Below are 20,491 nucleotides of genomic sequence, written 5' to 3' on the forward strand. Positions count from 1 at the left end.
CACTAGCTTAGAACCGAAAAATTTCCCAAATATTTTAAGAATTGGCATCAGAAGCTATAGTTTAACTCACTCAACTTAAACATGTTTCTCATGTCGAAGTTGTGGGATACAAATTGTGAAGTGTTATTTCTTTTTATATTAGGCGAGGCTATAACTCCATGCCTGCCAATCAAATTGGGATTGTCACGTCATGGCTGTATAAAATGGCGCGTGTCCTTTTTCGCCCTAAAAAACAAAAACACTAATTGCGTAAAATCCACCGAATAATTGCAGGACACTAATTTAATGCAATGGTGACGCGCGTAATCGGTATGAAATCTGGCAGAAGTGCATGCTGCGCTCCAAGGCGGCCCTGTGGCGTCCTTTGTCCTCTTTCCACGTCACATTAGTTCACTTTTCACGCTTGCTTTGGACATACGGCACCGTGGCGGAGTCTGTCTTGTTCTTCAGAGTCACAGAAGAGACATCGCCTCGCTTATTATTCGCTATAATTCCAATTAGTGTTGCCTCTCCTTAAGTTAAGCGAAAATGCATGGGGGATTCCTCTTTTTTTTTTAACGCAGGGAAGGGGACGAGGCCAAGCTTAAGTGTTTCCCTGCACCCCACTTCAAAGTCTCCATGCATGTCATCATCCATCAACCATGAGAATGGCGCGACGAGAAACGTGTCCCAGTTGGAAGTGAGAATGCATGTGCCATTAAACAACAAGTTAAGTGTATGTTTATAAAAAGGACGCAGCTCTCGCGCCACTTTCACTCTTTGAGCCTCTAGTCATTCATTAACCCTTTGCGGCCTTTGTCATGGAGCCGTGCCGACGGGGGTATCCGACGGAGCCGCTGAGAGAATTGGAGTATATGGGGGACTTGTTAGCAGCAATTAGTGAGGCAATTACTCTATTACTGCAATAAACTATGCTCTTCTGGGAAGCAAACGAGTACATTTGCAAGTCAATGGTGAGACAATAAAGTGCTTATAATCCACACTCAAATGCAGTGGTTACGTTTACATGTCGCCTCAAGAAAAAGCTGCACTCTAAAAACACTTGGGTCAAAAATAACGGACAAAAATGGACCGATCCTCTACTTGGTTCGATTTGACATGCACAATTGAGTCAAGAAATGGGTCTTTCAGCAAAAAACATGTTTTAAATAGCCAATTGGGCAGATCCCCGGGTCAAAAAAATTGGGTCATTTTGTATAGAACGACCCAGAAAGTTGGGTCAAAATGACCCATAAAGTGTTTCGGTTCATTTTTGATCCATACCTGTTTTTAGTGTCAAGGCAAGTCATCTTTTTGTGGCAATCATATTTCATTTTAAACGATGTAAGAAAAAAGTAATGTATAGTAAGTGCAATCTCATATGTAGTAAATTGTTCCGAATCCGGGTCATGGCACCATGACTGCTGGTCATATAGCCAATACTGCATGGACCAACCATTGGTTCCATTACACGTGCACAAATGTACACTTATTAAAAAAATAAAAATAAATAAAAAACTGGACCGATCCACTTTCTGGTTCAATTTGACCCAACTTGTGTGTATTTTTATTCAAAATGACCCAATTTTCTTTGACCCAAGTAAAGGATTTGACATTTATGAGTTGGTTTACACTAAAAGAGACATTTCTTGACTCAAAGTTGGGTCAAATTGACCCAAGTGAGGATCGGTCCTTTTTTTTTTTACCCATAGGCCCTAATTGGGTTATTTTTGACCCAGCTGTTTTTACAGCGTACTGTTACTAGGCTGCCTGCACTTCAGGCTTACAACCCAACAACTCATGCAGATGCCCTGAACTTCTTAACCTTTAATGAAAAGAAGACCGTTGATTTGTTTTTTATTGTTTTGTTTTTAAACTGCGATGTTCAATTATGTGTTGTGTCGTTTTGTTTTGTCATGTATCTTGTTTTGGCTGTCTGTGAGCTCTTGCAGCATCGGTGGAAATTAGGCCTATATCCATCCATCAGATTTGGTACACTAGCATCATGTGTCCACAGTGAATCCATTGTCATGAGGATTAATCGCTTTCTTTCCTTCCCATGCTTGCATGCGCACACGAAGCGTCCCATACGTGGCCTGTGTCTTAAAGCACGCAGACAAGGGCAGGCCCACTATTTGGCACAGCGAGAGCGCAGCAAATCGATTTGCCGCCTTCCATTCAGGTGCACTTGAGTCTGCGCTGGTGTGACCAAAGGGCTTTTGTTGGGAGCAACAAGTGCACAAAACGAAGCAGGTATGCACCAGCAGGTGCATGCGACGGAATTTAAAAATAAATAAATAAATTACAAATATACAGAGAAGGGATTTGAGGCATGGCATGCACGCGACAGCAGCTCATGATCAAACATCAAATAGAAAAAGGGCATCATGAATTATATGGACTGCTCCTCCGGTTATTTAAAGGCTTCTTCCTTTGCTTTGGGCGCATAATGGTCGCTGTTCGCCAGTGTGTGCAGGGGTGAGCGCATGAAAGGAGCAGTGGTGCACATTAACATCGCTTAAGGTTCTCTCAAGGCCCGAAATGAACTGACTGCAAAGTAACTTTATAACTCACTGGAGGATGAAGCCTTTGTGCGCGCCTCGAGTGAAAGACAAGAGAGGGGAAAAGGGAGAGGGCGGAGGGCGGGGGTGCCATTGTTAAACACGAAAGCGCGAGGGTATTGATGCGCCTTCAATTGCAAAACATCTGCCATTTATTTGGAACCACTTGAACGGGATTTAAATTAAAATAAAGCAGCAGCCCTTTTTAGTGCACTCTCACCGCATGCGACGTAATGCGCGCGCTTATAGCCTAGCACCAACGGGAAAAACACTCATTTGGGCCATAAATGAATTAGCTTGCCACACCACTGCATTTATTTCGTGAAAATGTTAATCAAACTCCACTCACATCACTCGAGATCAAGCTTGAATTTACTGATGCTTTTTTTTCCTCCACACAAATCCCACATGGACGCGACCACAATTATTGTTTTCTCAGGGACCATGTTGCCAGTCAAGGATTTCCCAGGGTTTCCCCTTTATCTGACCAAAGTGGAAAATGAAAGGTACAACAGAAATAGACGCAGGGGCGTTTCTGCGATTTTCCTCGCTCCTTATGCCATCTTTGGGGGACACAAATGCGGAATTGCTGCTTCTTAAGCAAAATGCCCATCATGAACAATGTCAGAAAACAACAACAATGTGTGCGTCATAGGCCCACACCAATTAAGCGTGAATAAAATCACAGAATCGAATAAGGCATATAGTCACACATAAAATTTTAATAGATTTTCCAAATATAAACAACAACAAGTAAAATCAATTAATAATGCTGTGACTTCATGAGAAAAATATGGAATTTGCACTGATATAGCTGCGTGCAAAATGAAGGCTAAAAGTTGAAATAATTAAAATACGAAATTATCCGCGCATGAGTTAAACACGTGCGACGAATAAGTGGGAAATTGGTATGAAATCGTCAATTTGTTGGTGTCAGCATTGAGGTGCTCCCCCACTGCGCCATATGCCACGCTCAGTGGTACCATTTAGCGATTCGTTCCTACTTTCACGGTTCATTCTCCCCTTCTCGCCGTCCAGGAGCAGTGAATAGCAGCAAGAAAATCTAATTGAGCCCCAGAAATGATCACATGGGGGGAAAGCCTTTCCGTTCCCCTTGAGGATAGTATTTTATTATTGTTTGCAAGTTTACAAATACAATAGTATTTTGAGAATACATCTAAGTGTATAGGTAAACAAAATTAACAAGAACACACACACACACTTCATAATCGTGTAAAGGCAGATTTATGTATTATTTTTCTCAACAGTGTGAGGAATGGTTTGACCAGTGATACATGTCTTGGATTTAACATAAAGGCCTATACTGCATTCTGAACACCCACCCACGAGCCTCTCCCACCCTGATCCTCCTCCACCTATACCACCACTTGTATAAAAGTGTTGTGCCACAAAACACACACTAAATGAGTAGGCTACTGTTCGTTAAAATCTATTTTAAGTCTATACTGGAGAAGATGTAGTGAAATCGTGCCACCAAGTGATAATATTAAATTCGGAGATGGAAACCTCCTAAGGGTTGTAATAAAACGCAATGGTGCAACTTTATAAAGTGAAAGAAAAAAAAAATGCACTAATGCAAGTTTTAGTTATAATTGCTATACCTGTAGTTTTGAAATTATTCACCCAATCATAAGCAACATGATTATAATGATTACAAAATATCCCCAAACAACCAAGCAATTACGCTCATTTAAAGACCGTTTGCATGATTTTGTATGCACCACTACGTTGAATTTGAAATAATATAATTATAGACTTTCAGTTTTAGTAAATATATGTTACAATTCTAAATGTAAACATTTTTTTGTCAATGAGGGCCTGGAATTCTGAGATTCATCCTTGGAAATATTTTGTGAGGCCTTCACTTCAGCCGCTTTCAATTTCCTTCACACCGTGAGTCTTCTCTTATAATTTTGAGCCACTGGATTATTGGGGAGCAGGTACACATTGGGGAGAAAGAAAAAAAAAAAAAAAAAAAGACACATCGAAACCAAGACAGGCATAAAAAAAGGAAAGATTTCATTTGAATAATGTTGATATGATTCCGTTTTCCAATTTGAGATTTTCTCTTCATTTTTTTTCTATGACAGCGCTTTTATTTTTGTCCAGGGCTAATTTTTTTCCCCCCATTTTTTTTGTGTGACTTTTGTGATCATAAAGTGAAAGTCAAGTCAAAATTTTTGTTGCAATTTAACTCATTCACTGCCAGTCATTATAGAAAATGTTTACATTTCCAATACTCACGTGATATTACATTCAATAATTATATATAAACCGAATCTACCAAATAACAGAATAGACTCCCTACTTTTTGTCCCGTCCCGTTCTTTTATAATTGACAGCAGAAAAATGTAGGTTTGCCAAAATACAGCCATTTCTCCCATGGACTCTGAAACTGTGTTTATTTCCTATAAAATGGGGCAATGATGTCATCTACCGGTGGTTGGGCATCAGTAAAGTTGTTTCCAAGTTTGATATTTACAGTGGAGCATGCTCAGATTCGCCCCCATTTAGCACCGCTCTAAAAAATACAATTGACAAGTATACTTGTCAAAGGCAGTGAATGTTAAGGGCCAACCATTTTAGAAATAGTATTCTGCTTAATATTATTTTGGTGGAATAATGAAGCCGATGAATCTGCCTGTTTTCAGCCATAGGCTGACCTTTTACGCAACACCGCCCTCTGTTGTTCACTGAAATTGACGTCCATGTGACCCTGCGCTCGCTTTGCTCACGTTTTCTGTATTTCTGAATGATAAATGTCATATTTTAGTGTAACCTCTTAACGAAAACATTAAAGTACACATAGTGATTGGTTGTTTTATTTCAAAGCTGTAAATGTAAAGCCAAAATCCTAAAAAACAAAACAAAACAAAAAACAATGTCACTCTACGTGTGGACATATTGGAAATAGCATATTGTGAGGATGGTTATCACCGCAGGCAATTACTGGCTAATTGTTTTGGTGTAATTCTGGATTATACCTTGGAAGTACTGTGGTGTGTTTTTGTGGGGTTGAAATATGATGATGTAACATTTTGGGAGGAAATACCACAAGAGGAAGGAGTAGAGGCTGGAGAGCACTGCCAGAGCATTCAGGCTTTGGACGAACTTGCCCCTATAAAGCATGCAAATGGTCACAAAGACAACCCAGGTGAGGATGACCAGGAGCAAGCAGAAGGTTAGCGCTTTGGCCTCGTTATAATTTTTGGGGAGATCCTTGCCCATGTAGGAAAAAATGAAGCAGAGGGTGCACAAACACACAAGCAAAAATGTTGGACCGGTGGCCGCCGGGGCACTGATTTCACAGCTGAGGATGATTTTGTCCGGGGACCACGTCGTTTCATTGTACGGCTTGGGGGTGTCGATCCAAAAGCTGATCAAATTCAGGATGCACTGCGTTACAAACGTCCCCGTGACAACAATCCACTGTCCGTGATATTTCATCCACCAGTTGTGTAGTTCGGGGAACTTGGCGGCCATCTTAAAAATGCAAACAATCTGGAAAGCGCGCACCACAAAACACGCAAGGCACGTCGAGTAAAGCAACGAAAAGGGAACAAAGCGCAAAACGCATGAGAAAACGGAGGGCTTGCCAAAAAAGAAGACGATGCTCAGGCTGCTCAGACTGAGACAGCCCAAAATGAGGAAGCACATGTGGCCACCGGCGGACCTGACCACTGGCGTGTTGTAGTTGACGGCAAAGATAACACACATGGCGAGCCCCAGGCCCAGCAAGAGCAATGTTGCCACAATGATCAATATGGTGGTGCTGTCCTCAAATGAGACGTACTCCACTTGTCGCAAGCTGCAAGATGTGCTGGCTTCTAACGACCACTCCGTCTCCTTACAGTCCACACACCTGTAAGCGTCTTCTGTGATGCACACAAATACAGGAAGTCGCTCGTGAGTCGGCATTTTTAGCATTATCTTCAAACAGACACTCAGCTGTCTTCCACAAATTAGACCTTTAAACCCTAAAATGTCTGAAACATGAGATATACGAGCAAAAAATCTGATTCTTTGTAGAGTACAGGTAGTCCTCGAGTTATGTCGGCGTTCCATTCCTACGCTAGTGATGTAACCCGAATTTCGACTTAAGTCGTATTTCCCCATTAAATGCAATATTTACATCAAAATAATTTCCATAAAACATGTAAAATACATTACAATAAAAATAAAATTCTGTCCGACTGAAGTCCAAGTCTTTGCCGATGTTTGGTGTCTCTCCTTTCTGTGATCTTTTTATGATGTCTAGCGTCGTTTCCATGGTAATTGCTTTTCTTTTGGCTGAACCAACATTGATAGAAGACATAGCTTTCTTCTTTGCGGCCATGACGTGGAAAAAAAGAAGGTGAAACAGCCAAACATACTCCCACAAGTGCACAAGCGCTAGTACTATAGCTAAGGGCTAAATAGCGGACGAGGAGAAAACAGTGCAGACTATATGGCGGACGAGGAGGCAAAATGGCAGACGGGGCCAAAATGGTGGACTGGGTGTAACCGTTGTAAAGTCAAAACGCCTTAGGTCGAGTGCGCCTTAACTCGAGAACGCCCTGTATTTATTGGTCCTCTTTAAAAAACAAAAAACAAAAAACAAACAAACAAACAAACAAAAACAAAAAAACAACAACTTCCAATATGACTTTTGAATTGTGTCATATTTGATAAATCCTGTCACAATGCTTTAAATTTGTACATATATATAACTGTCAAAAATAGACTAACAAACAGACACAACAAACATAGTATTTTGCAAAAATCAGAAAGAACATTTTCTACTGTTAATAAGTTTAGATGTCTCTCCTTTCTCAATTGGGGCGATCTTGCAAAGTCACTAGAAAAGACAGCAGCCGGGTGATAATGCCCTCTAATGGATTATCTGTGCAATGCATGTGTCAGATCATATACGTCAGGGTTTTAACTCATTCACTGCCTTTGACAAGTATACTTGTCAATTGTATTTTTTAGAGCGGTGCTAAATGGGGGCGAATCTGAGCATGCTCCACTGTAAATATCAAACTTGGAAACAACTTTACTGATGCCCAACCACCGGTAGATGACATCATTGCCCCATTTTATAGGAAATAAACACAGTTTCAGAGTCCATGGGAGAAATGGCTGTATATTGGCAAACTTACATTTTTCTACTGTCAATTATAAAAGAACGGGACGGGACAAAAAGTAGGGAGTCTATTCTGTTATTTGGTAGATTTGGTTTATATATAATTATTGAATGTAATATCACGTGAGTATTGGAAATGTAAAAATTTTCTATAATGACTGGCAGTGAATGAGTTAATAGGGGAAAAAATATTTTACTCATGAAATAGAGGGCTCAAAATGTCTTATATTTGGCTTAAAGTTTATAGGGTTAAATAGAGGTTTCAAATGACATTTTCAAACCACTAGCAATATTTGAATGCAGCATCATTTAACTCAGCGCCCACCATCCGAATTTCATAAACAAACCGATCTTAGCCATGACTTGACTTATTCATGCTGAAATGTTGCGAAACAGGTTTGATGTTGTATTTTTGGGGAACAGAGGAAACAGAGGCTGTTGTTGGGCATGCATGCGACAACGCAGTCTTATATTATCATCATGTCGTTAACGTGACTAATTAAGAATGCTAATGAATTTTCACATTTTACGATAACCAGTTGCTTACTTATTTTTGGACTTGGCAGTTAAGAATGTTAAAGATTTACTTACAGTAAGTTACAGTTGGAAACATTTTTGTTCATATTTCCTTTTATTCAAATTGCAAACAGTTTTCTTTAAATACAAAGAAATTGTTGGTCAACAATAGGGATGTAACGATATCCAAATGTCACGATACGATATCACAATATGAAGCTCACGATACGATAATTATCACGATATTGTGGAGAGGTTGGCGATATTTAAAAAAGGTCACAATTTGTTATTGTAAAGAAAAATGAGCTCATACTAAAAAAAAGCACAATATTGTGCTTTTGTACATAACACCAATGTTATGTTATTAATATTTTTATTATTACGTTATTATTATTATATGTCATGTCGTTAATGCACGCACACATTGAGTTCCTCCACATACTGACTTGCTTCACAGGCATATTATGCTCCCATTCATCTGACAATTATCTTAGATTTTAAACATAGAAGGGCCAAAACATCCCTAATGAAAATTAAATTGCACTAAAAAACTAGCCACCAGAGGGTGCTACAACTGCACAAATGAAAATCAACCTGACATTTTTAACAGATGTGCTGCATTTAAATACTGTGAACATGACAATGACGATATTGTGGCAGTTTTAATATCCCGATATCGCGCTTATCGTTACATCCCTAGTCAACAAGCATTCCTGAATGTATTGTGTTGGACCGCGGGTATTCTAAATCAGCCCTCACAAATAGAACCCTGTAACTTCTTCCAGCCATTCCGGTAAGAAGAATGATTAAAATGCTAAAAGAAAGATAATATATAATGAAAATAAAATGAGGTTAGGGTATTGCAACAATACATTTTCATGGGAAAAACAACACTTTGAGAAATTATCATATATTTGTCACTGATTACAATTGTTAGGGTGTAGTTAGTGATCTGTCCCAGTGAGTGCACTTTTAAAGATCAGATGACATGTTCATTTGTTGAGACCCACTTACTTACCTGTGACATTAATATAAGATCCATTAGGACATTCCTCGCAGGTGAAGCAACACTTGTGAATTCCGTCTTGCTTCTTTGCAAATCCAACAGGACATTTGTTAGAGCATCGTGATGTTGGCACCTGCACAAGACAGAGGCGGAGCTGCTTCAGAAACATTACAAAAAAAACATTTCAAGGCCAGGTTGATGTAGGCCCGCTCAGCTAATAAAAACATAGCAGATGAGACACAACAAATGCAGCAAATGTGATTAGAAATGATTATGAAAGAAATATGCTACCTTCCACTTTCCATTCCAGTGAATTTTGGTCTCGTCAATGACAAAGCTGTGTGAGGACTCAAATTCATAGAATCCAATCTCCTCTATCTCACCACTTTTGTTCCAGAAAACGATGGAATAGGATCCGAAATTGGGGTCCCCGTGCTCATCAAATTGAATGAGCTGGTTCAAAAGTGTGAAGTTGGACTTCTTCAGCTCCAGCAGAACCTAAAAGAGGGAACATAAAGTTGCAGTATTTCCCATGTACTGTATAATTACCAATAAAACATCTTTAGCTTCAATGAAGTGTCACATATAAAAGAATTAACACACATGAAAAACATAAACTAAGCAGATTATTCAATAATTACTACGAATGTAAACAATTCAAATTGTACAGTATGAATAAAAAGCCACTCACTTTGTAGGGAAAGACTGAAACATTTCTTCGACACGTGTGCGTCTCACATTGCAAGACATTGTGTAGGGCATGAGCGATGGCATATACGGCCGAATAAACAGAAAAAGAGTAGGACGGGTCCATGGAGATGATATCCTGTGCACTCAGAGTTGAGCAGTTGCAAATCTGATTACAAAACTGAAGCTCCTCTGCATCGTCACAATCACCTTTGCTTTGGGAAGCAAGGAGAAATTCGGTGAAACCAGGTATGCTCAACACAGGTTGAGACACTCCCAGTACGGTTCCAATTTGGTGGATGCCTTTTATCTTGGGGAGCTTCTCACTTAAGGACCAGGTGTCGACAGCTAGCCACACCTTGTTTGTGACACCCGCCTGCACTGCCGACTCGACGAGAGCCTCGGCCAGCAATTTGGGAGCAAAAACAACGATAGTTTTTATTCTCAGCATCTCAATGTGTTGGAATATTTCAGAGAAATTTGAGGTTTGTTGGAGATTCGTGGTAAGTCCCAGACAAATGTCAGTATCTTTAATCATCTTCCTGAAGAGTGCCAGGCCATCATTGCCATAAGCATCATTGCTGTTAAGGAAAGCCACCCATTCCCATTTGAAATGCTCCATGATGGCTACAATCACTTTTACGCTGTCCTTATTGGAATGCACGGTGCGCAGGAAAGATGAATATTTGGCTTTTTCTGAAAAGACTGAGCTGGCAGCTCCGTAACTGACCTGTTAAAGGAACAACAGAAGAGTGGTCAGTTTTCAGTCACAATAAACCAGCGAATGACATGAACTCTTTAAACAAAGTATTTATGAAACGCAGTAGTCATATCTTTAAGGTAGCCTATCAATACGATTCTTATGTCTATGAATCATATTGGGTGAATGCCGAAAATCTTAAACCCGTATCCCACTGAGGGGCAAACATTTGCGATGCTAAAGAATGTCGATTTCACATCAGGGTTCATTCTAGTTCACAGTCTTAAGTCAAGTCATCTTTATTTATATACTTAATGGTTCTCTAAATAGTTTTAATACTCTTATTTGTCACAAGGAAATTTTGAACATTAAATTGTCTGCCCTCAGCTTTGCTGCACACAGAAAATTGGATTTCAAATGGTTACTGCCATCTGTGGCCAAAAAAATGGAACTACACACTCCCCTTCTTTTCACACAAACTGACATGGTCTCCTGGGCAGGGAAGCGAACCAGTGTCAACCAGCACCGAAGGCAAGTAACGGTTCCACTCCTCCACCCGGAGCCCTACACAATCCCCTTCTTCATGTCGTAAAAATGCGCACGACGTCACATCCACAGACGGAGAGGGGAATTAAAACCCGAATCCACTCTGAAAAGTATTGTCCAGCAGCTTGCAGGAGTACCCATTGTGGACAGCTAAGGTGTTAATCTGCTAATTAGAAGATGTTTCAGTCATAAATGGTCAAATAAAAAGCCTATAGATATGTATGGGTAGATTCTTGAGAATACACTTTTGAACAGAGACTGCTTAAATAATTTGATTGTAGTAGTTGTAGAGTCACCAGTGGAATGAGATCCATCATGAAGAGCGGCGCCACAGTCAGCGTGTCGGTGCTTGTAAACGGGCCCACCACTCCTACCACTTTGGAGCTTGCAGACAGATGCAGGTGTTCTTCACTCCAAGGTCGGATCAATCCGTTGGCTGAAATGAGGTCAAAAATTCCGGGGAAATTCTCTGAAATTGAGCAGTGGTCAAATATCTTGTAGCCCAGGGACACATTGGGCAAGAGTTGGGTTGAGTTATTGATCTGCTCCACGGAGAATCGCATCAGCTGAAACCGCCGATAACTTGACAGACTGAAGGCCTGACTGGAAGGAGAAGGTCATTTGGTTAAGACAACTTATTACCATGAAAAATAAATAGCAGAGCTCAATATGATGAAGTACAGCTCTGCACCGCTGCCTACCATAAATGCAATAATAAACATTAACGGAATCTCTCCGACATTGTCAATCAAAATGAAATATCTTTGCAAAGGAAAAAGTTATGCCAAATGAAAAGTCTGGTTACAGTAATTCTTAAAAGATTTATTTTATTTTTTTTAATATCGCTATTTATGACATGCATGTACTATTGTATCCGAGGCACACAAAGGCATTACTTCGGTATTGGTTTCATTTTTTTTTGCCAAATGTTTGGAGACTTACCTGGAGCAGTGAATGGCTTCTGGTCTCTCGTGGCTGACAGAGCTACTCGTGTGAATGTCAAAAAGCCCACCAATCAAATAGTCTCCATTCAGGTTGAATTGAGAGTTGCACTGTGACCATGTGTGTAAAACACATCCCATCAGATACACAGAGACTAGTAAAGGTCTCATTCTTTCTTTTCCAGTGTTCAAGCCTGTGTAACCTGTCAGTATGATACGTTTCTGCTTTTTAGCAAGTAACATGATACTTCTACTGGCAAAACCCATGTGAGCATTTTCATGCCCTTTGGAACGCATGATTAGAATTGGCATTTGTATCTGTAAATAATGCGGGATTCACAAATCAGTATGCAAAGACAATCTTGGACTGGCGGTGAAGACTCTGTGACCTGGTCAAAACAATCTCAGCATAAGGAAACTGTTGTGAATTAACTTTGGTCAAAAGTGTAATTGAAGTATGATGCTTTTTTTTTTTTTTTTTTTTTTAAGTTCAGACATAATATTGTACTAGGCTAGAAGCAGCAGTGGTATCTGAATGATGTTAAAGGACAGACGACACGAGGTCACAAGCAAAGACCTCAACTCAACCAGTCAGCCACGTCACATCCATTTACAAATTTGTTGCGCTACAATACAAATAATTTGCAAGCACTTCCCCCCATGACAACACTTTACTACAGATTCGCTTATATGGCCAGTACTACAAAATTGAATTCATAGGAAGATGTTTTACGGGGAAGTGGAGAAATCACAAAAATGCACCCCTGATCAGTTTTCCCCCAAAATAAATGGCGGATTTGTGCCAGCACAATGCACCCCCCCCCCCCCCCCCCCTCCCCCAACCCACCCCCCATTTGACAATGATAGGATATTGCAACATGCAACTGTTACAACAAAGGCTGTCAGAAGAATTCAGTTTTTGGTTGCAACTTCATACACGTCTTAGCTCACGAGATATCAGTTCATGGCCATTTGTGTTGCACCCTTAAAGTTACATTAGCAACATTTTTTGTCATGTCTTTTAAGATAATCAGTTACCGGTATGTGTGATTCATCCATTTGAAAAGTGTGAAAATGAGCAGGAAAAAATCAGCACAGATAAAATATAAATCACATCAGTATCTTTGTAATGTTTCAAGGGACATATCCTTTTAATAGCATTTGAAGTGGAAAAAAAATAACACTTAAGTTATTAAAACCAAGTTTTGAACAGTTACACAAGAAAACAATAAACATGCACATCATGAGAAACAGATTGAATGTATTAAGAATCCGATTAACCAGTTGTTTTTAACAATTTCAGCTGAAATTTAATTAAACACTAGCAAATTCTTATCTATCATAGTTGAAGGGGAGAAAACAAAAATAAATCTCAAAATGTCATATTTAAAGATATATATATGTACAAATCTTTTCAACAACCCTTTGAAAGCAACTTTTTACAGGAAATATGTTTTGTTGCCTTACAACAGTGTTGACCACAGTTCGGTAAGGGCAAGAGTTCCCAGGATTTTGGAAAACAAAATATATATAAAAAATGTTGTCAGGGATACCAAAAAAAAAAAAAAGTGTGATCGCCACCCACTTCATCCATTTGACATAATAAAAGCCCTCAATCTCAGTTTTCTTATGTTTCCTCTGCAAAAGAAAGAACAACAGTTTGCTTGGAATGACTGTCATTTTTTTATGAAGAACAAACAGGTTATCAATGAGTACAAGAGCTAGTCTACACTAATCTAATTCATGGCACCCAGGCATTTGAAACACTAATAGTCCAAGACTGACTCTTTCTTCTCCCAGAGACTCCCCGTGCTCAGACAACATGGCCGAGCCCTACTAAGAACCTCCCATCAAATTAATTCACTGATTATTAAACCGAGTCAAGCAAAAATGCAGCCACTTCGGAATGGAGGCCATTACAAACTACTTTTGGGTGCCCCGTTTGAAAACGATGTGTGCTGTCCATAAGTTCGAAATTTGAGGTAAAGCAAATTCATGGACTTGCCATTTCAAGCAAAATGCCCTCCAAATATATATATATTTTTTGATTTGTGTGTTTGTGTTACATGTGCATCCAATGACGCAGCGGCTGAGTGAGCCTTCAACATATCAATACATAAATCCATATTATGAACTGAAAATAGTCAATGTAAGTCTTCCATCAATCAATTGAAATAATTTAAGCAGAGGTGAAAGAAGTCTGATTTAATCTTGAATTTGCATTTAAATTAAATGGGACAAATCCAAATTTAGCTCTGAGGACAGTCATCTGATAAATTTGAGAGCTGGGGCACATTATTTTCATAGAAATGAAAATTGTTTAAACTAAAAACTGTTTTGTCGCCTTTATGTTTCTTCTTTCAACTTAATTATGTAATAATTGGCACCACTGTATCACATGAAGAAAACAACTTGCAGACACAATATATTAATCAAAAATTCTGATGGGGCGATGTTTTCAATTATCTGAAAATGTAGCAAATGTTTTTCATTGTGGTTCGTGGTGACCTTGTACGTAACCAGTGGGCTTCAAAAGGCAAAAGGCAGCACCGAGTCTCACTAACTACTAACAAATGTTGGCCAAATCTAAATTTAGGATTAGAGCCCTCAAAAGAAACCCCCCTTTCAATCGTAGCGGACAAAGGCAACACTTTCAGACTTCTTTGATCTGCGCCGTTAGTATGCTCTTACAACACTGTCAAACGTGGATCAAAAAGTGTCTTTTTTTTGTTTTTTTTTTTTGTTTTTTTTGTTTTTAATTCTTGTCATGTAACTGTCCTCTTACAAAAATGATCTAAGCCCCATGGACTGTGAATGGTATATTTCGAACAAGGTCAAAGGGAAATGGGAGTTCTAACTAGCAAAAGGTTTCCCTGTGTCTTCCTTGCCTTTGTATGTCCTCTTCCCATGTGTGAATGGTAGGTATCTATACTTGACCATATGCTGGAAGGAAAGAGAAACGAAAGCCAGTCAGTAAGCACCATATAATGAACTCAGACTACTAGTTCAGTAGTCTTCATGGCCTAACATTCTGGGAAAACACTGTACATTCAATTCAACAGAACAACACGAATATAGTTACTAAAAACAAACTCACAATAAGAAAAACAAATGTGCACTTAATGTTCATTTATTTAAAAAATAAATTGTTAAAAATATAAATGTAGTCTTTAAAAGGTTTTGAGGTTTAGGAGTCAGTCTGAAGACCCTAGTGAGGATGAGCATTCTGCTTAATGTTATGTATGTTTTGTCGTGTTTCTGTAAAGTGCTTTGTGACAACTAAGGTTGTTTGAAAGGGCTTTATAAATAAAGATGACTTGACAGCATAGTAAGGAATTTCACCATCTGCATGCGCTTTGTGAAAGAGATGCTACATGTTTGCTCCATTTTGAATGGTTAGCGCCACGCAAAAAGCCAAACAAACCTATAGTAGATTCAACCCTTAGTTTCTGAACGGTCTTAGTGAAGCAGAGCACGCTCTGAGCACATTTCCGAACAGGGAAGTCCAAGTTATACTGTTGCAACTTATATGTCCGCTGCGACTTATATTTTTTTTACTTCCTCTTCATAATGCATTTTTTGACTGGTACAACTTGTACTCTCGAGTGACATATAGCTCTAAAAATATGATAAATGCAATTACCTGCTTTTGTAAAGGTAACAACAACAAAAAAATACAGTTCCCGTAAAATCTCAATATAACATTTTTCACAACTAGTACGAGTACAGTATCGACACCGATAACAGTCTCAGTGGATCATACTCCTGACCTGGTTTAAAAATGTGTTATTTTGAAACAGGAAGTTATTTAACATTTCAACATTAAGCTCTTGTGTATGTTTTATTTAAATTCAATAATTTGCTTTTGTAATGGCAATCAGCAGTTCAATTCCAGTGCAAACTAAACGGAACTTTCCGGCACAGTGTGAGTGTGTGTCAGCATGTGGTTGTATCATTACCTTGATCTGCCTCTTCATGGTGATGCAGAAGAGCATGATGAAGTACATTACAAGTATAGGCCAGAACACTGGCACATTGAAGGCTTCAAAAAATGTGCAAATCATGGCAATGACGATGCCTTTTGTTGCTGAATGCCTGTCAACAAAATAGTTTATTTATAAACAATGGGAAAGAAAAATTCTAATTCATATACTGAATACTGTCAAGACAGATTGTTGATCACATGCATAGTGTGGAGATGGTGTGACACAATCTACAATGCCCTAACAGGATTTCATTATTAGAAAGTTTGCATGTAGCACTGCTAATCATATGTTTCTAAATGTAAATATGTTTGTACATGTTTTTTTTTTTGTTTTTTTTAATTGTTGGTACACCTTATAGATGGAAACATTGGCTGATGCAAAACAATACTTCTGTTTGGCTACACATGGCGACCTGCTGTTTGCATACAACATGGCCGTGCAAGGAAGGTTTTAAGTCAAATGCACATTCGCTGCATAACGGCTAAATGACCTGAGGGTAGCATTGATAAAAATAACACGTTATGTACATTTTAAAATTCCAACGTTTACCCAGCTTAATCTGTGAACGGAGCAGTTAGATGCCTTCAGTATGAGCAGGACTCACCAGAATTTGAATTCAGGCAACCTCCTGATGAAAGGACGGAACTCTTCATTCTGCTTGGTAGGAAGGGCTGGGCCCTCATCTATAGAAAAGGCAGGGTGACGAGTGGTTAACAATTGAACTATAAACCTATGTGACAAGAGTGCAAACCTCTGGTAATAAAAAATAATACTTGAAAAAAGTGATTTTAATAATTGATTAGGGTGCTCTACAAATAAGAAATATCTTGCATCCTACTACTACTACTACAAAAAATAAAAAAATAAAAATAGAGTAAACTTGCCTTCGTCAAGGAGTGAAGGATCCACTTTTGGTGATAGAAAAGCAATGAACAGGTTCAGATGGTAGATTCCCAAGGCATATGTAACTATATACCAACCCTGCAAAGCAGTACAAGATCAAATTGAAGGCTCTATTTGCAAGTACATCACACCATTATCATGATGCCATAATTAAGAACATTTAAACTTCAGGCACATTGACACTGCAAGGCAGATTATGGTTGGCCAGAGTACTACAGAGGTGGAAGCTACAGATGTGTTTTGAAAGAAAAACTGACAGTTTGTAACCTTATAAAGATAAACATCCTTGGCAGTTTTGTTTGAACTGGATGGTGTTTCTTAAATGAAAATGAAACAGCAGTGAAGAGGACCTTACATTACCCTTTCACTTTAAACAGCCAATTTGGCAAGTAGTCCGTTGTTAATAGTTAGACAGGTCTTAAGCTTGTTGTCAAGGTGTTGTGTTTGAGGTTTGTTTGGATATGCACCAAGTGCAAGTTTAGGTATGCAGTCAAAAGAATTTTTTGCGAATGGAGGAAACCATTAACTTAAGAGATGTGAATCACTGGATAAAAAGTGAAATACATCAACATGCGTAGCTTAGTCTTGTACTTGTGGCTCTGATACAGCCTGTTAACAAGCTGAGCCTTTGTCCAGTATATTCCTAGTCTTTTAATATACAGTAACCATCTTCAAGATAGGAAACAAGTCCACTAAATAAGCTCACATGTAATGCAGCAGCAAAAACAGGTTTTTACTGAGAGTTAATTAAAAAACAAGGAAACTTACAAATGTAAATGCACTGTGCATGACTTCTTTTTAGTTTGTTGACTTAAGCAAGTCTCATCAGAAATGCCTTCTGTAAATAAGCGCTTGGAAAATAAATATTACCTGCAGTATGTACACTCTGATCATGTACAGCGCAGTAAGTAGAACTGTGGAGGCCCATCGCACTGCAGAGTATGGTGTTGATTTGTCTAGCCATGACTGATAGATCTGTTGCACACGAGACAAAACAAGAAGTGGATGTTACCATCAGAGACTATACAACTCTAGACAGCTAAGATACAGCAGTGCCTATGAGAAAGATATTGTATCAATGTAGTTATCGTTTTATCCATTCTGACCATTTCCAGAGCATTAAGCGGAATAGTTCTTTAATATAAATTATTATCATTATCATTATCTTTATTATCCTGCGATTCGTTGGCAACCAGTCGAGGGTGTCCCCCGCCTACTGCCCAGAGCCAGCTGAGATAGGCGCCAGCACCCTCCGCGACCCTTGTGAGGAATAAGCGGTCAAGAAAATGGATGGATGGATTATCATTATTATTATTATTATTATGGTGAAACACTTGGTTATGTCCATGACTATGAGACAAACATACACTAGAGAAGCACAAATAGATGTATTTCAAAGCTCTTATGAATTAAAGTGTGATCCTCATTCATGTAAAATGTTTCCATGGGCAAAATGCAACAGTGTAAATGTTATTGTGTAAATAAACTACACGTTAATTTTCACTACTATCACACATCGCTTTCTATACCATTTTGGCTGGCAAGTTTATGACATATGCTCACCTGTCCAACCCGTGTGAAAAAGGCAGCAACTATCGATGGTTTTCCATGGATTGACTCCCCAGCACTGTCCCCTTCTGACATTCTGCATGGAAAGGTGGGGGGGAAAAACACACACAATATTTTAATCATGAAAGGGTGTATTTTTTTATCTGGTAGAGTGTTTTGAATACACATCCAGTAGACTCCAAAACGGTGGAACTACTTTCCAAAGAGTGCGGTAGTTTTAGATAACCTGATCTGGACCACTTCAATAATATAAAAACAGACGTTTTGATGACAATAAACAAGAATTATAGTAACCTAAAAGCCCCAGTAGTTTGTGGGCAGGACAGGTGACAAGAACCTATAAACTAGGAGATGATAATGAGGACCCAATGTGATGGAAAAATTCATGCACTTAAAAGAAGCCTAAACAGCCAGATGAATGCGTTTCATAAAAAGCAGTCATAAGTTTCGCAAAACCTGCGTTTGTAGACATTTGACTTACATTGACCTAATCACACATCATAGTTCAATAAAAACACAAGTATGCGATGAAGAGGACGTCACCAAATTTATAGTTTATTATATTTATAGTTATTTATACTGTGTTAATGTTGAATTCAACGCATCGTATCACCAAAATCATATTTAAGTAGTCAGGAGATTGCTGTTGTACATTGTATCACTAGCTAATAAAATGCCGACAGAAAGAGACTGCTTGTTAAATGCTAACGTTTGCGTAGGCAACATTGCCTGGAGATAATCGATCAGTAGCTATTTTATCCAACCAAAGCAGAGGAAAGCATAATACCGATATAAATGTTTTCATGTGTAAAAGATAATGTGTCGTGTTACTCACATTAGCTTAGGAATGAAACTATAGCTAACTAGCCATAAATTCACATTGACCTTCGGCCTAAATCAACAATTGTATGGGTAATGTAGTTTTTTAAAGTGTTTTTTTTTCTCGGAAGGTATGGCTAGAAATACAGAATAAAACTACATTTCCCATTTGTCACCAACTAAACAACTAGCTGGTGGTAATGTAGTTCCCTACAGTCACTCTCCAGTTTCAATACATGCACACAATGAAAACCTCGGACTACAAATTCCAGGCAACGTCGATAGTATGTGACAACTCACTTCCGGAAAAACGGAACACTTCTGCGGTGCTAGCTAGTCAGCTAACTATAACCGCTAAATTATTTACATTTATTTATTGAATGAATGTAATACATAATATATTGTTCAATATAACACCATGTTCATGCGCCGTGACTGTTTTAACAAACGGTCCGTAAATTGACAAAAAAAAGGAGCATTTTCTTACCTGATTGTAGCCGCTGTGTCACTACCCGGCTCTACCTCTGCTAGTAGTAGACAGCCACACGAACCAAACTGATGCGAACACGTCAGTACTTCCGCAAGGGTTGGAGTTTATGGCAGACCAGACGAGTAGAATCCCGAAAACGAGCCGGCCGATCCACGTAAAATTGGTTTATCGGGCTCTTTTGCACATGACTCTTTTTGAATCCAAGGGGTTTCAAAAATAGGGCTTGGATGTAGGCCTGTTCGAGAAACTCTTGACACTCGTTGATATGCAGGCAGCTTGGGTTCAATTCCCACTCAGTGAAGGTGTGAATACGAGTCTGAATGGTGGTCTGATATGTGCCCTGTGGGTATATAAAAACTGTACTTAAATAAATGTTTGCTAGCAAACACGTCTAAAGGATTAAATGCAACTATTAAGTTTCAAGATATTCCATCCAGACCCCCTTTCAAAAAAAATAATAATAATAAAATTATGGGGTATCATGTGTTCACATCAACTGTGCTATTTCACGCCACTCGGTTTAAGCCACTGTAACATTATGCACAGTGTAAACATTTAAACACTACACTGGAGAGCTCACATACAACTAATGGCAAATCACTGACGATTTAAACTTAATGAGAACAATAAAGTGACTTAAGA

At 38.8% G+C, this 20,491-nt stretch overlaps 2 protein-coding genes across 4 annotated transcripts; both read right to left on the reverse strand.

Annotated features, from left to right (window-relative positions):
- Nucleotides 1–5,254: 5,254 nt before the first annotated feature.
- tas1r2.2 (taste receptor, type 1, member 2, tandem duplicate 2) lies at nucleotides 5,255–12,826 on the reverse strand. The gene is made up of 6 exons (XM_077515418.1): nucleotides 12,084–12,826; nucleotides 11,438–11,744; nucleotides 9,900–10,625; nucleotides 9,500–9,706; nucleotides 9,221–9,341; nucleotides 5,255–6,436 (listed from the first exon to the last, which is right to left on the reverse strand). The coding sequence occupies exons 1-6, from the start codon at nucleotides 12,392–12,394 to the stop codon at nucleotides 5,508–5,510; spliced, it is 2,601 nt and encodes an 866-aa protein (XP_077371544.1). The 5' UTR covers nucleotides 12,395–12,826; the 3' UTR covers nucleotides 5,255–5,507.
- Nucleotides 12,827–13,205: 379 nt separating this feature from the next.
- rer1 (retention in endoplasmic reticulum sorting receptor 1) lies at nucleotides 13,206–20,011 on the reverse strand. Of its 3 annotated transcripts, XM_077514577.1 has the most exons (8): nucleotides 19,847–20,011; nucleotides 18,535–18,616; nucleotides 17,842–17,946; nucleotides 16,953–17,049; nucleotides 16,673–16,751; nucleotides 16,042–16,177; nucleotides 14,971–15,025; nucleotides 13,206–13,720 (listed from the first exon to the last, which is right to left on the reverse strand). In XM_077514577.1, exons 2-8 carry the CDS (start codon nucleotides 18,613–18,615, stop codon nucleotides 13,710–13,712), a joined length of 564 nt encoding a protein of 187 aa, XP_077370703.1. In that variant the 5' UTR covers nucleotide 18,616; nucleotides 19,847–20,011; the 3' UTR covers nucleotides 13,206–13,709. The 3 variants fall into 3 exon arrangements, with proteins under 3 accessions (XP_077370703.1, XP_077370701.1, XP_077370702.1); XM_077514575.1 differs by having other exon boundaries at nucleotides 13,206–15,025; nucleotides 19,847–20,001; XM_077514576.1 differs by lacking the exon at nucleotides 19,847–20,011 and adding an exon at nucleotides 19,376–19,434 and having other exon boundaries at nucleotides 13,206–15,025.
- Nucleotides 20,012–20,491: the final 480 nt, after the last annotated feature.

Source organism: Festucalex cinctus, chromosome 2 (genome assembly GCF_051991245.1).
Source record: "Festucalex cinctus isolate MCC-2025b chromosome 2, RoL_Fcin_1.0, whole genome shotgun sequence".
NCBI lineage: Eukaryota > Metazoa > Chordata > Actinopteri > Syngnathiformes > Syngnathidae > Festucalex > Festucalex cinctus.